Source organism: Cervus elaphus, chromosome 16 (assembly GCF_910594005.1).
Source record: "Cervus elaphus chromosome 16, mCerEla1.1, whole genome shotgun sequence".
Lineage (NCBI taxonomy): Eukaryota > Metazoa > Chordata > Mammalia > Artiodactyla > Cervidae > Cervus > Cervus elaphus.
Window position 1 is genome coordinate 34,929,075 of NC_057830.1, and position 15,347 is coordinate 34,944,421.

At 54.5% G+C, this 15,347-nt stretch overlaps 1 protein-coding gene across 1 annotated transcript in view; it reads right to left on the reverse strand.

Annotated features, from left to right (window-relative positions):
• Positions 1–15,347, reverse strand: part of DNAI1 (dynein axonemal intermediate chain 1) — a 67,486-nt gene that overhangs the window by 7,448 nt on the left and 44,691 nt on the right. The window contains exons 13-16 of the mRNA XM_043870526.1: positions 9,016–9,263; positions 2,544–2,633; positions 2,329–2,416; positions 1,699–1,778 (exon numbers count right to left, since the gene is read on the reverse strand). Of these exons, the coding sequence (XP_043726461.1) occupies positions 1,699–1,778; positions 2,329–2,416; positions 2,544–2,633; positions 9,016–9,263 (506 nt within the window). The remainder of the gene's footprint in view (positions 1–1,698; positions 1,779–2,328; positions 2,417–2,543; positions 2,634–9,015; positions 9,264–15,347) is intronic.

Sequence of the window (15,347 nt, forward strand, 5' to 3'; positions counted from 1 at the left end):
CTTTCCTCCCTGAGGCTTCCCTGGGAGCTCAGCTGATAAAGAACCTGCCTGCAATGCAGGAAAGTGAAGTTGTGAAGTTACTCAGTCGTGTCCGACTCTTTGCAACCCCATGGACTGTAGCCTAACAGGCTCCTCCGTCCATGGGATTTTCTAGGCAAGAGTACTGGAGTGGGTTGCCATTTCCCTCTCCAGGAGATCTTCCCAACCCAGGGATTGAACCCGGGTCTCCTGCATTGTAGGCAGACGCTTTACCATCTAAGCTACCAATGCAGGAAACCCTGGTTCAATTCCTGGGTCGGAAAGATCCCCTGAAGAAGGGATAGGCCAACCACTCCGATATTTTGGGGCTTCCCTGGTGTCTCACATGACCAGGGGATCACAAAGAGTCAGACACGACTGAACGACTAAGCACAGCACAGCCCTGAGCCCAGGCAGAGCAGGTCTAGGGGTTCTGGTGGAGGTGTGGTCTAGTCTGTGTCCACGCCGAGTCCTGTGGACAGCCCTGGATCCACCAGCAGTCCACAGACAGAATCCTTGCAGCGGTGGTAAACATCCCACCTTTCTCAGGTAGGGGTTCCCCTCGTGGCTCAGATGGTAAAGAATCTGTGGGAGACCTGGGTTCGATCCCTGGGTGGGGAAGATCCCCTGGAGAAAGGCATGGCAACCCACTCCAGTATTCTTGTCTGGAGAATCCCATGGACAGAGGAGCCTGGCGGGCTACAATCCATGGGGTCGCAAAGAGTCAGACATGACTGAGTGACTAACACTTTCACTTTCATTTGCTCACGGAAAAACAAGTGCAGAGCCAGGAACAAGTCCCAGTCTCAAGATTTCTCATTTGGTTTCCTGCCCTGGCCACTGTGCCCTTCACTTCCTCCCTCCAGGAGACTGAGTGACTGACTGGTCTCTTCCTGTCTCCCGCAGCTACAAGGAGTGGTGGAGAAGGGGGGGTGGCGACATCTTTTGCATTCAGATCGGCTCTGCCTGGGCCTCAGGGGCTCCCGGGAGGCTGCCTGTAATTAACATTCTGAGTTTCTGCGCCTAAGAAAAGCTTGCAGCAGAGCTATTTCTGGATGGATGAAGGTTCAGAAGGATGTTCACCTACTAACACTGAGACCTGCAAAAGCAGGCCACGAAGTTCCACCCCGCCACCAGCTGGGAGGAACCCAGTGTTTAGAGATAGGTTTTCTTGTTACCCAGCCTTCAAAGCTCAGCTCAAGTTCACATCTTCTCTAGGAAGTCTTTTCAGGATGTTCCAAGCCCCCCCTCTTCCCCCGCAACCCCGGTGCCCAGCTCTACCTCCTTCACTCCCAAGCAGGGAGCAGGACGTGAGGGAAAGCTGCTGGGCTGGGCTAAAGTCACCCTCTAGATTCTTCCTCTGCTTTCCTGCAGTCAGCCCCTCTTCCTAACACCCAAGCAGCTCAAGAAATGCATTCTGGGAGGGGACATGTGTATGGATACCTCTGGCTGATTCATGTTGATGTTTGGCAGAAACCAACACAATACTGTAAAGCTATGATCCTTCAATTAAAAATAAACACATTTTTTAAAAAAAGAAAGCAATGCATTCTCTTTCTCCACAAAGCCTTCTAGAACTGATGAGCCCTGAGATCCATCCGAATATTGTCTGTAGAGAATGACAAACTCCCAGGTCCAGTGGCCCTGGAAGGAGCTGGCATCGGCGCAGCGCCGCCTCACCTTATAGATTTTCCCCTCCTCTGTGCCCACTAGAAACAGGTAGTCGATCTCTCTGTGGAAGTCAAAGGCAGTGCCGCAGCCTTCGGGAGAAGAGGGAACCACTTTAGGCCAGTTCTGGAAGGGAGGGAGGCCCCCAGCATCCTCTTCTACCCAGTAGGCCCTCCCCTGGGACAGCCTGAGTCTGGGTCCTATGAGGGCCAGAGCCAGCCGGGCAAACAGACACTGGGTCCCTGGGCTGCTGCTAGAGCCCGGCAGTTGGGACTCTGCACACGGGCCAGGGCTTCTGCAGACAGGAATGGGGCCTGGATAAACAAGGTGGGGATTGAGTTAAACAGGGTCGGGGTCAGGGTAAACAGGGACGGGGTCTGCAAACAGGGATATGGTCTGTGCAAACAGGGATACGGTCTGCATAAACAGGGGAGGAATTGAGTAAACAGGGATGGGATCTGGGTAAACAGGGGCCTGATCTGCATAAACAGGGAGGGTCTGCAGACTGCTCAGGACCAGACTTTCTCCTTACCCCCTCCTACCCGGCAGGAGGGGAAGTGGGGTGTGCAGAGAGAGAGAGGACCAGACCTCCTGGGCCCGGGTGATGTGGCCGGGCCGGAGGTGAGGTGCAGGGGCTCTTACCCACTGTGTGTATCTGCAGGCCCTCGAGATCTTCCGTGGTGCTGCCCTCCACCTTCAGCTTGATGACGTCAGTGTGAACCAGCTCGCTCTGCAGTCACACAAGGAGGAGAGGCGCACCGGTGGGGCTCGACCAGCAGGGTTGGAGTCCCCCTGCCATTTGGCTCCCCCCACTTCCCAGCTTCACCCCTGCGTGACCCTTCCTGGGAAACACGCACCTTCACAAGCGTCCAAGACACGATCCTGCCGTCGGATGACACAGAGAAGAAGTTGAGGTTATGGTCCATGTCATCCTTCTGCCACCTGACCTGCAACGTCCCACACTGTGAGCTCTGGGGTCCTGCGAGGGTGTCGGGTTAGGGCTGCGAATGGAGCAGGGCTCACTCGAGGACCCTTCTGAGGCCCAGAAGCCAGTTCTGGGAGCCCATTTCCTAGGGTCCCATGATGGGCCCGTCCTCCCTCCTCACTCACCACCCCCCCCCCGACCCAGAGCATCCTGAGGCAATGTGCCAATGGGGCACTGCCCTGGTCCCCGGGCTCAGCAGTGGAGGTACCTGGTTCCTCTCTGTGTTGGCTGCTAGAAGCCCTGTTTTTTTGTTTGTTTGTTTAGAGAAACTTGTTATTAAATTTTATTTTCATTAAATACGTACCTTTTTCCCACCCTCACCCACATAGAGGGAGGAACAGAAAGCCCCCAGCCCTTCCATTTGTGGGATTCCATGTATAAAACCTGAGATGGTGAGGATGAAGTATAAAAATATTGCTTACAAAGGGAAAGACAGTGTCCATTGTGACCTTAACTTTCAGACACCCCCATCTGCAGGCCCCTTTTTGCTCCTTTAGAAAAACTCCTGGGACTCCGTTTGGATGTAGGACAAGCCTTTCTTCTGGTGGGGTATGCGGGGGTAGGGGAGGCGTATGTGATGTGAGTTGACCAGTTGTGTCTGACTCTTTTCAACCCCATGGTCTGTAGCCCACCAGGCTCCTCTGTCCATGTGGATTCTCCATGCAAGAATACTGGGGTGGGTTGCCATTCCCTTCTCCAGGGGATCTTCCCGATGCAGGGATCGAACCCAGGTCTCTTGCGTTGCAGGCAGAATCTTTACTATGTGAGTCACTGGTGGGGGGGGGGAAGTGAGGGGATGGGACGGGGAAGGGGGTGGGGAGCTCCCAAACCCCAACACAGAATAGGAAGCTATTTTTGTAACAAGTTGTTAGAAAGCAGTGGCTCTGCGTTCGACCTCCTTATGTCGAAAGCCCATCAACCAGCTTCCTCATTTCTAAAACAGAAACCATAATAGCATGAGTTTGTTGTAAGGAATAAATGAAATAATGAACGTGAAGCTCTTAGGTCAGAACACTGCAGATATTAAGTGTTCAATAAGTAATAGCCATCATCCTAGGAATCAATGTGCCAAGGTTCTTGGGGGGCTTTTTCCTGCTTGCTTCCCTCCCCACCCAGGCTTGGTTTTTCTCCAGGTAGCCTTTCTTCTGTTACCACCTTCACTTCACCACTAGCTCCTGTTTCTAAAATCTTGCTCCCAGCATCTCAGATATGAGCTGCATTTCTCCAACTGCAAATTGGGGTTAATAATCCTTCCCCACCCATCTTCTCTGGGCTGGAAGCAAACATATGGGAAAGTGTTTTGGAGACAGAGCTGTTGTCTTATGAAGATGACACGCTTGAGGCTCAAGTTTCTGTTGCCAGATGTGGAGGCCCAGCAGAGCTGTGTCTGGGAGGGCTGGGGCGGGGCTGGGTGCCCAGAGCTTTCCAGCCTCCAGGCCTCCTGCTCTGGGACCACCATCTTTCCCCTGTCACAAGGAGAGGCCCAGCGAGGGCGGATGGGACCCCAGGGGTGCTGTCTGTAAGCACAGTTGTAACCTGGCTCTTGAGCAGCGTACGTGGTGGGGGGCAGTGTGGAGGGGATTTCTTCTCCGGGGGACCCCCCCCAGGCCTGGCTGTCAGAGCTGCAGGAGGCGGACCTCGTCCTGCCTGGGCCTGTCGGGGCAGGCTGCTCTTCTGTGCTTTCACCAAGAGGCCTAGAACACCACACAGCCTGTGAGGCACGTCAGAGCAGTCCTGATGCCGAGACAGCTCCCTCTTCTGTGTAAAGGGGGGAGCGGATGGGGGTGTCAAAGGCCAGACAATAAGAGGCACAGGGGAGCTGCAAAGGGAAGTGTTTAATGAGTGGCCGCTGGCGCGCATGGAAATTCTATTTCACACCCCACTTAGCAGCCTGATGCCCAGTCGGGGGTGGTGCGTGTATTTGCAGGTGTGTGTGTATGTGTGTGTGTGTGTGTGCAAGTTGCACACATGCTCCTGGAGTGGAGGTGGGAGGGTAGGAATAAAGAGGGCATAGAGGGGGCAGGTGGAAGTGGGATTGAGAGAATGAACGAATGCCCAGGAAGCAGGCGGTAGGGAGGAGACAGAGGCCTGCATCACTGATTCCTTCTCTTCTGCATTCTCTCATCAGGGGAGGCGTGTTTCACGCCAGGGTCTGTTCATATCCTTCCTGCCTCCTACCCCAGTGTAGCAGAGGATACACACACACACACACACACACACACACACACACACATTCTGCAGAGTGCTGCTGGTTGGGGCTTCCCAGCCGGGCCTAAACAAGGCTACGCTACCTAGATGGGAGGCAGCCTGTGCCGTGGGACCAGAACCCTGTCCCCTTTGGAGTCCCTAGCTCCAAAACTTTCCATGGCTCCCTGTTACCAACAGAACAAAGTCCTTTGGCCCCCAGCCTGGCTTTTGAGATCAAAAACAATCTCTCTGATTTCCCCCAAGACATAGTCCCCTGAAGAAGGACCTAAGACCCTGATGTCTCTGACAGCTCCTTCACAAGCCCCGGCTCTTCTTCAAGCTCCCGGATATACAACCAACTGCCTGTAGGATGCCTCCTCTGGCTTCTTGTATTAACTTCTGGCCAGAATTCTGCGGCATCCTACAGCCTGTCCCAAACCGGAATTTCAGGCGCCATCACCAACTTTCCCTTCCCTCATAGCCAGCCAGTCACTTCCTTCTCTTGATTTTACTCCTCAACAGCTCTCAACCCTATTTTCTCATTTTCATCTCCGCTGCCCCTGTTGTGGCTCAGTCTTAAGCTCTTCTCATGCTGCGGCTGGAAGGTATCTCCAGGACACTGCATGCCTGTGGGATTTCTTTGCCCCCAAATCCTCTGATGGTTGGACAGTGATTTTCAAATTATGCTGGGAGGAGCTCTTGGGAGCCTTGGGAAAGTAGCTCAGGGGACGTGGGGAGCGATGATAGGGGACCCTCAAGCAGTCAGGACTCTGATCTTATCAGAGCAGCCCCACTCTCATCTTTATAATACATTGAGCTTCTGTACTTCACTAACACTAGGCTTCCCAGCTGGCACTCGTGGTAAAGAACTTGCCTGCTGATGCAGAAGACTTATGGGATGTGGGTTCGATCCCTGGGTCGGGAAGATCCCCTGGAGGGGGACATGGCAACCCACTCTAGTATTCTTGCCTGGAGAATCCCACGAACAGAGGGACATGGTGGGCTTTACAGTCCATGGGGTTACAAAGAGTCAGACACGACTGAAGCAACTTAGCACGCATGCACTAACACTTCATTTGAGACCACTGACATGTGGAAGCCAAGCTTCCTCCTTGCCGGAGAAGCACACTCAGGACTGGGCACTTAGGCTCTTCTCAGGTCCCGCTGCTCCTCCCTGTCCTGCATGCGGTGCTCCCCGTGGTGCGTCATTTCCCAGCAGGCCCCTCTGCTTGTGCCCGTGTCTTTCTGGCGCACGTGACCCCTTTGCAGCCTTCTTCATCAGTGCACACTTCCTCATGCTTCACAATTCTGCTCAGGTGCTTCTTCCTTTAGGAAGACCTCCTTGGCCTTCCGGTCCCTGCTTCTCATCCCCCGGCACTCTGGACAATCCTCAGCCCTCCTTGACACTTAGCACACGCCCTATCTGCTCAACCTTGGCTGCTGTGTGTCCCCGCCAGGAACTCCGGAGACCAAACCCTTGAGCATCGTCAGCCTCCAGAAGGGTGGACAGGCAGCAGTTGCTGAATGAATGGATGAATGAAGAGACGAATGAGGAAGCGGGGAGGGAAGGAGAGCAAGCGAAGGAAGAGAACAGGAAGTCGTTAAAGGAGACAGAGACAGGCAGGCCCCTCCCACGTCACAAGCCCTGATTCCAGCCAAGAACTCCGAGTCTTCAGTTTTGCAAAGGCAGCAGCCCTGTTCTCCTGAAAGGATGGTGGGAGAACAGAAGGCCACCCTGTCCAGTCTCCCTGGCATCCATCCAGGGAAGGGGGAACGGTCTCCTGCGAGCCCCACTTCTCTCTCCAACTTGCTATTTGACTCTGAGAACAGAGGAGAGAGGGAATAGGCTGGTTGGCCGTGGCCTCTCGCCCTCTCCTGGGCTTGAGGAGAGTCAGGCCACCCTGAGATGCTCTGCGCTTGGCCGGGGGTTGTGTGTTCGAGCTGGCAAAGCAAGGGCAGGTCTGATGCTGCTTTAGTTTGATCAAAGCAAGTCTTTTTTCTCCCTGGGCTTTAATGTCTGTGCAGACATTCTCCCCGTGTCTGGAGCCCTGAATGCCTGGACCCGATGACTCGGGAGGTAGGCTTTCCAGAGGAGAGAACCCCTGAAGCTGCAATTCTGGCTGCGGCTTTGGTTGCGGGGAGGGTATTTGGTGGGAGGAGGTGCCTCCTTCCTGTGCCCCAGATCCGGGTAAAGGATGAAGCTGAGAGGCCCCCACTTCCCCTGTGCCTGGACAACCCTCCTTCTGCTCAGGCCTGTCTGGGAGCCAAAAGCCAGGGCCTGGGCATCCACGTGACTCACGAAGTTCAGGGTCAGACACGCAGGGGTACAAAGCCCGCCGGCAGACCCCGTCAGGTCAGGGGGCAGAGGACAATGAGAAGACAGACCCCCAGCACTGTCTGAGCCCCCCAGAGGCCTTGGGCAACTTGAGACAGAAATGTGTGCTTAAATAAATGCTGGAGAGGGTGTGGAGAAAAGGGAACCCTCTTACACTGTTGGTGGGAATGCAAACTAGTACAGCCGCTATGGAGAACAGTGTGGAGATTTCTTAAAAAACTGGAAATAGAACTGCCATATGACCCAGCAATCCCACTTCTGGGCATACACACTGAAGAAACCAGATATGAAAGAGACACGTGCACCCCAATGTTCATCGCAGCACTGTTTATAATAGCCAGGACATGGAAGCAACCTAGATGCCCATCAGCAGATAAATGGATAAGGAAGCTGTGGTACATATACACCATGGAATATTACTCAGCCGTCAAAAAGAATTCATTTGAACCAGTCCTAATGAGATGGATGAAATTGGAGCCCCTTATACAGAGTGAAGTAAGCCAGAAAGATAAAGAACATTACAGCATACTAACACATATATATGGAATTTAGAAAGATGGTAACGATAACCCTATACGCAAAACAGAAAAAGAGACACAGAAATACAGAACAGACTTTTGAACTCTGTGGGAGAATGTGAGGGTGGGATATTTCAAAAGAACAGCATGTATACTATCTATGGTGAAACAGATCACCAGCCCAGGTGGGATGCATGAGACAAGTGCTCGGGCCTGGTGCACTGGGAAGACCCAGAGGAATCGGGTGGAGAGGGAGGTGGGAGGGGGGATTGGGATGGGAATACGTGTAAATCTATGGCTGATTCATATCAATGTATGACAAAACCCACTGAAACGTTGTGAAGTAATTAGCCTCCAACTAATTAAAAAAAAAAAAAGAAATGTGTGCTTAGATTCTCCCAGGCCATTCCACGGGGTGAGGGTGCCCAGGCTCAAAAGGAGGGGCAACTTTGGAACACAGTGAGGAAGGGCTATGAAGCCAGAACTAAGAGGCTCTGAGAACGAAACTGTGAAACCCACTCCCAGCGCAGTAAGGTGGGAGATGCAAAGTCAGGGTGAAATCCAGCCCCAGCGACCACAATGGTCTCATTCCATGCCTATCTGGAGAAGCTGGGTACTCACAGGCCCCACCTGCCAGGTCTTACAGCCCCACCCGGAAGGCAGAGAACCAGCAGCACCTACCCTTGTCTGGGAGATCCCTCAAATCTAGCCCAGATGGCAGAACAGAGTCCCTGTGGGCAGTTGAGGAAGACCATAGAACCCTGGCTTCCTGGGTAGCTCACACAGTAAAGAATCTGCTCACAATGCAGGAGAGCTGGGTTCGATCCCTGGGTCGGGAAGATCCCCTGGAGAAGGGCATGGCCATTGCCTGGAGAATCCCATGAACAGAGTAGCCTGGCAGGCTATAGTCCATGGAGTCACAAAGAATCGGACATAACTGAGCGACTAACGCTTTCACTTTTCGTAGACCCCTGGAGCCCTTAACATACTCAGCGGAGGCCCATCAGGCCCAGGAGCCATCCAGCCACCGGCTCTGAGTCATTGAGCATCATTCCTCAGAGATCCGCGGCCCTTAGCAGATGGAAGGGCAGGAGACCACCGCCCTCACGGCAGACCCTCTTGCCTCCTGATGCTCGCCTCTGCCCTTCTCACGCCCGGCTCCTTGGCCTCTAAGCCGGTAGTTGTCGTCCCCAGCCCCTGGCCTGTGGCCATCTCCTCCCCACGGTCCCTTCCTCCCGTGGCTCCCAGGCCCACCCGCTGCCGCTCAGCCACACCCACGCCTCCCACCCGCTTCGGAGGCTGACCTGCCACACAGGGTCCGTGTGCTTGCCAGACTTGGCTGAGCTGCGGAAGGAGGGCTGGGACTGGGGCTTCTTGAGGTTGTAAATGGCCACGTTGCCATCGTAGTGGCCCACCACCACCAGGTAGGGGTGGTCCACGTGCATGTCCAGGCACATGATGCCGCTCTCGCTGCTGAAGATGTACTCGGGGAAGCTGGGGTTCTTCATGCTGTATAATAGCAGCATGCCACGGCTCTGCTTCATGAAGTCATCTGTCCCGGGGAAGAGGCGGCGGTGGTGTGAGGGTCCGAGTCCCAGCCCCTCCCCCGGAGGGCCGACAAGCCCTGCCCCCCTCCGTCTCCCACAGACAGTGTGGGGAGGTGCAGGGGTCAGGGGTGCTCTCTGGTCTTCATCTTCTCCGTCTGCAGAACGGAACCATGAGACTTGGCCCACCCCCTCCTTGGGGCTCAGCGGTGGGTGCGACAGACAAGGTGACCGGGTGTACTTGAGGGATGGACAGTCATTCTCCTTAGCCTCCCTGGGGGCACAGGAAAGGGGGTTGCCAGCTCAGAGTTGTTACATGAAGGATGTGGGTGGGCTTGGGACGGAGCAGTATCCCCAGATGCCCAGCCCATCTGTTGTGCTTAGGTGCTGGGATAATGGCCGTGTACCCCTCATCTCCAGCCAAGGATAGGGGTTCTGTCTGGACTAACATGGAATTGTCTGTGTGGTCCCACACTAGCCACCTGTGGGCATCTTCCCCTACCCCCTGGCCCCACAGTCCCCAGATGCAGCCGAGCCCTAGCTCTAAAGTGAAATTGTCAGTTGCTCAGTCGTGTCTGACTCTGTGCGACCCCATGGACTGTAGCCTTTTAGCCCTGCATCTTCTTCCCTGGTGGCTCAGAGGTTAAAGCGTTTGCCTGCGATGCGGGAGACTTGGGTTTGATCCCTGGGTTGGGAAGATCCTCTGGAGAAGGAAATGGCAACCCACTCCAGTATTCTTGCCTGGAGAATCCCATGGATGGAGAAGCCTGGTGGGCTACAGTCCACGGGTCGCAAAGAGTCAGACACAACTGAGCGATTTCACTTCACTTCACTTCAGGCTCCTCTGTCCATAGGGTTCTCCAGGCAAGAACACTGGAATGGGCTGCCATGCCCTCCTCCAGGGGATCTCCCTGACTAAGTTCTCCTGCATTGCGGGCAGATTGTTTACCCTTTGAGCTACCCGGGAAGCCTAGCTCTACGCTTGCTCCCAGATTGGAGAAGTCCCAGGCCGCCAGCAGGGCTTCAGTAGGCCACCATGTTACCTGTCCCTCTGGCCAGGGCACAGTTTTTGGTGGTCGACAGCGGACCACTCAGCATACGTTCTTCTCCCTGCCCACCCCCGGCGAGGGGGTGATACCAGTCTTTCATTCTTTGCTCACCCGGCACCCACTGGGATCATGCAGTCACCGAACAGAACACAGCCCCTGCCCTGAGTTCTGGCTCTTCCACCACCAGCCCAGGACTCTTCCCAAGCTCAGAGGAGCCAGAGCTGGCAAGGCGGATGTCTAGAACAATCCCCTGCCCCCCTCTTGGGGGCCCTATGCTAAGGCAGCCTTTTAGCTGACACAAGGGCTCTCCCCTGGGACCCCAGGGCTAGCTCCTCTGACCCCCGCAACTGCAGATAGGGCCCTCCTGACAAAACGGCTGGTCCTGAGGTGTGGAGCCTGTGGGTGAGAAAGAAAGGGAGGCAGCCCCAACTTGGTAAGTTTTGCTGAGTCATTCTGTCTTATTCCTAAGGCTGCCCCTTTCTGGGGGGAGCAAGTGACTGGGCTGGGCTCCCCGGGCTCTGAGAGTGAGCTAACGACCACCATCCCAGGTACCCTCGCCCCGGGCCTGCTGCAGGAAGAGCTGACGCTTCCTGGGAGCCCGGGTGGCCTGTAGTGAGCACACTGGTGCACCCACCAGCGCGGCCACCTGTGGGGAAGCCCACCTTCCCTGGCTGTGGCTACTTGTCAACAGAACCCCTCCCTAGTCATGGGCACGGGGGCTTCCTATGTAAGGAGCGGCTGCCCCTGGAGTGGAAGGTACCGCGGACCAGCCTGAACCACAGGGAGGCACACCGTGGTTCCGGAAGGAAAAGGCTCCTGCTCTGGGGCAAGTGAGGAGGCCAGGCTGGTCACCCTGCGCCTGGCATGTCACCGAGCCAGTAGGGGACTGGCCTCGAGGTAGGGGCGGGAGCTGGCAGTACCTCACCCTGCAGGGTCCAGGGTAAGCCCCAAGAGCTAACTGTTCAATTCCAGGAGAGTTCCACAGTTGGCTGAGGGAGTGTCTTTCCCAGTCAGACCATGAAGGAAACTGAACTGGGCAGTGGGACAGTCCCTGGTAGCTCCTTTGGTTCATTACCCAAATCCTGAGTGCCTGATTGGGGCCTCCCTCTGGGCTGAGCCTGGCAGGGACACACCCAGCCCTCTGGAGACATAGGCCTGCCCTCAGCGGCTCCTGGTGTGGTGACAGGGAGCCAGACCCCTGAGGCTGAATGGGCAAGCCCTTGCCGGGTCATCTAAGTATGAACTGCCAGGCCGGAGGTGAGTTGTCGACGCCCTGGACGCCCTGTGGCCTGGATGCCAAGCAAGACTGATGGGAGGAGTGGGTGGGCAGGAGGGTGAATGAAAAGGTGGGTAGTTGGGTGACAGATGCTCAGGCTGAGGATCTGGATGCTCTCCTTGCTACCCCAAGGGTCAAAGGCAGGCGTGATCCCCACACTTGCTCTCACTATGCCCCAGGGATCTGGTCCCTTGAGGGACAGCAGGGATGACTCACTTTTTCTAGACACACTTCGAGCAGCCCCTGGCCTGCCACACCGTGCACAGAACCTTCACGACCAGTGGAACCAGGAAAGGAGGGATGAAAATCCTAGGCTGGCTCAGTAACTCTGCAGTGTGAACATCTCTGACCTGCTCCCAGAACCACCAGATACTGAACTATGGCCCCCAGATTATATAGGTGGATAAACTGAGGCCCTGGTGGCTCAGAGAGTAAAGAAGAATCTGCCTGCAGTGCAGGAGACCTGGGTTCCATCCCTGGATCAGGAGGATCCCCTGGAGAAGGGAATGGCTACCCACTCCAGTATTCTTGCCTGGGAAATCCCATGGACAGAGGAGCCTGGCAGGCTACAGTCCATAGGGTTGCAAAGAGTCAGACAGGACTGAGCGACTAACACTTTCACTTCAAACCGAGGCCCGGAGGGTAGAAATGATGTGCCCAAGTACATTAGACCCATCACTTGGTGCTTGTCACACCCAATATCCTGTTTAGTTACCCTGCTCAGGGTAACAGCACGAATCCAAACTTTACATGAAGGTAGAGAAAGGAGGGCAAGGGGGCACCAGACTTTTGGGGGCAACGGGGCATCTGGCAAAGCAAATAATCCCTTCAGAACCTGGACGAGGGGATGTGTAAAGGCCAGGGCAGCCACTTGTGATGAGAGGAAAGTTCTGGCAGAGAGAAGCATGGATTTCATAAGACAGGGACACAGAGAGCAAGCAACCGGCCACACTAAAGCCTTAGCGCCTGCCAGTGCTCCCAGGCCACACACATCCTGACAGTAAGCCTCCCGTTCTTAACCTGGCTCAAGTGATCTCTGTTACTTTCAACCAAACAAGCCGTCCTGACATAAAGATCACAGCTTCTAATCATGGCTAGACCATGTGTTTCCTGAATTCCAATTCAGGGCTTTGTCTGCCAAACCACACCAGGAAAACAGAGAAAAACTCTCATTCAGCTAGGGCTTCCTCTCCATCTTATTCTATGATGTTCTTGTCCCTGACTCTGGGTTCACAGGGGTGTGAACCCTCACTATTCTATCCTGTGAGGGTACCCAGAGTGACGTCAGGGCCCCAACCTGCAACAGTGCTACAGGAGAACATCATCCTGTCTTCCAAAAGTCCTAAAGTGACATCACCACTCAGACTACCAGTGGTCTCCGTGTGACATCATCGCTGAGGCTACCAGCAGTCCTGGTGACATCACTGCCCAGCCTGCCATCATTCCCAGTATGATGCCACCAACCAGGTCACCAGAAGTCCCAGTAAGATGTTGCCATCAAGGTCACTCCCAGTGCCTCAGTTCCCAGTGAGTGGTAGAATCCCATCATGTTCAAGGCTCACAGAGCCCCGGGCCCTGGGGTACTTGATCCTGAGTCCCACAAACTACCTGGCTCCCCAGCGCGGGACTGGAAGGTCCAGTGTCACAGGTAGAAGCCCCCAATTCCACACTCCATTATATAAACAGGCAGGAGCCCTGATGTCTGGGGCCAGTGAAGGAATTTCAGGTTCCTCTGGGGCCATGGGATTTCAGTGAATCTATGCTGGCTGGGTGGAAGGGAAAGAGGAACAGAGGAAGGGGGGAAGGGAGAGGTGATAAACCATCTGGCCTGTGACTCCAAGACAGGGGGAGAGGGAGGGCCACTGGTCTGGCCTTAGCTTCACTTTGTAATTTTGCCTTCTCCAAGAAGCCTTCTAGACCATTTGGCTTCTCCACTATGAGTGCCCACCTACACCCTGGAATTCCTCAACCTGTTATTACTCTGTTATTACAGGTGTATTACTATCGCGAGCAGATTTTTCCTTAGCCCGCCACCAAAGGATGGAGCATGGCCTGGCATGGCCCAGCAGGCTTCCTCTCTCAGAGGGAGAGCTGCCTCCTGCTAACCCTGCTTCGCCGGATAATCTCTACGGCCTCTCTGACTCTGGCCTTCAGTGATTCAGGAGATTTGGGGGAGGAGAGTCAACTCCCTAATAGAGCGTGATCTGGCCATTCTCAGAAAGCCATTGTCTCAGGGGAAGGGTGGCTTCATTCCACATTTGACTGAAGCTCTCACTGCCCTCAGCACCCTCTCCTGGGGCCTGGGCAGTGCCACTACTCCACCCCTGCCCAGAGCTCTAGATGGTAGGGTGCCGCTCTGGAGAGTCCTGGCTGTCAGGAGAAGCCTGGGATTCTGCTCAGGATTCAGGGAGTGCAGAGCAGGCAGAGGGCATGTTGGGGCATCCGGCTTAAGCCAGGCCAGTGGTCAGAGAGAAATAGGTGCCAAGCTGCAGAGACAAGAGTGCCAAGCCAGCGACAGCCAGCAGGCCTCCTCCTCTCTTCCTGCAGCTCCCTGATGAATCCGGCCCAGGGCTTGAGCCCAAGGCAGCAGCTGTTTCATGATTCCCTTATTAAGTCATGTAAGAGGCACTCAGAGGGGCTGTGGTGGGCAGAATAATGCCCTCCCCGCATGTCAGTGTCCTAATCCCCAGAGCCCATAAATATGTTACTTTGCACAGCAAAAGGGATTTTGTAGATGTGATTAAGTTAAAGACCTTGAGATGGGGAGATTATCCTGGATTATCTGGGTGGAACCAGCGTAATAACAGGGGTCCTTATAAGGGAAGGAGGGAGGCAGGCAGGTCAGAGCTCTGACACCAGAAGCCGATGTCAGAATGAGGCACTTGCTAGCTGGAAAGAGGCCACAAGCCATGGAATACGGGCAGCCTTGAAGCTAAGAAAGACAAGGAAATGGATGGCCCTCCAAATCTCCAAAAGGAACAAAGCCCTGCTGACACTTGATTTTTGCTCAGCAAAACCCATTTTAGACGCTGACCTCCAGAACTGTAAGACAATAGATGTGTGTTGTTTTGAGCCGTTATGTTCAAATCAGTCAATCCTGAAGGAATTAACCCTGAATAGTCATTGGAAGGACTGATGCTGAAGCTCCAATACTTTGGCCACCTGATGCAAAGAGCTGACTCATAGGAACAGACCCTGATGACAGGAGGAGAAGGAGATGACAGACGATGAGATGGTTGGATGGCATCACTGACTCAATGGACATGAGTTTGAGCAAACTCTGGGAGAGAGTGAAGGACAGGGAAGCCTGGTGTGCTGCAGTCCACGGGGTCACAAAGAGTTGGGCATGACATAGTGACTAAACACAACAAATCCCTTATGTTTGTGGTAACTTGTTACTGCAGATAGAGGAAACTAACGGGGTCACAGGGAAGTGTGACCCAAACTCTACTTTTAGGAATCAGAGGGAGAGGTCACCCAAGATGGCTGTTCTCTTGCTCTCTGCACATCCCCCAGTCAACCAGCCCCTGCTTCACCTCCACCTGCTCACATGACTTTCCAATCCTCTTAATCACAGGGCTTACTCAATAGCTACCTAAGTGCTTGCCCCCCACCCAGCTGCTGGCTTCCCTGGCAACTGATGAGCCAACCTGATGTCAATTCCCCTATAAATGGTAGGCTCCTCCTCCCCCTGCAGTGAAGGTTTTTGCCATGTCCTGTCTGCGGTCTGACAAATGTGGTAGGGACCTTTTGCTTCTGACTTACAA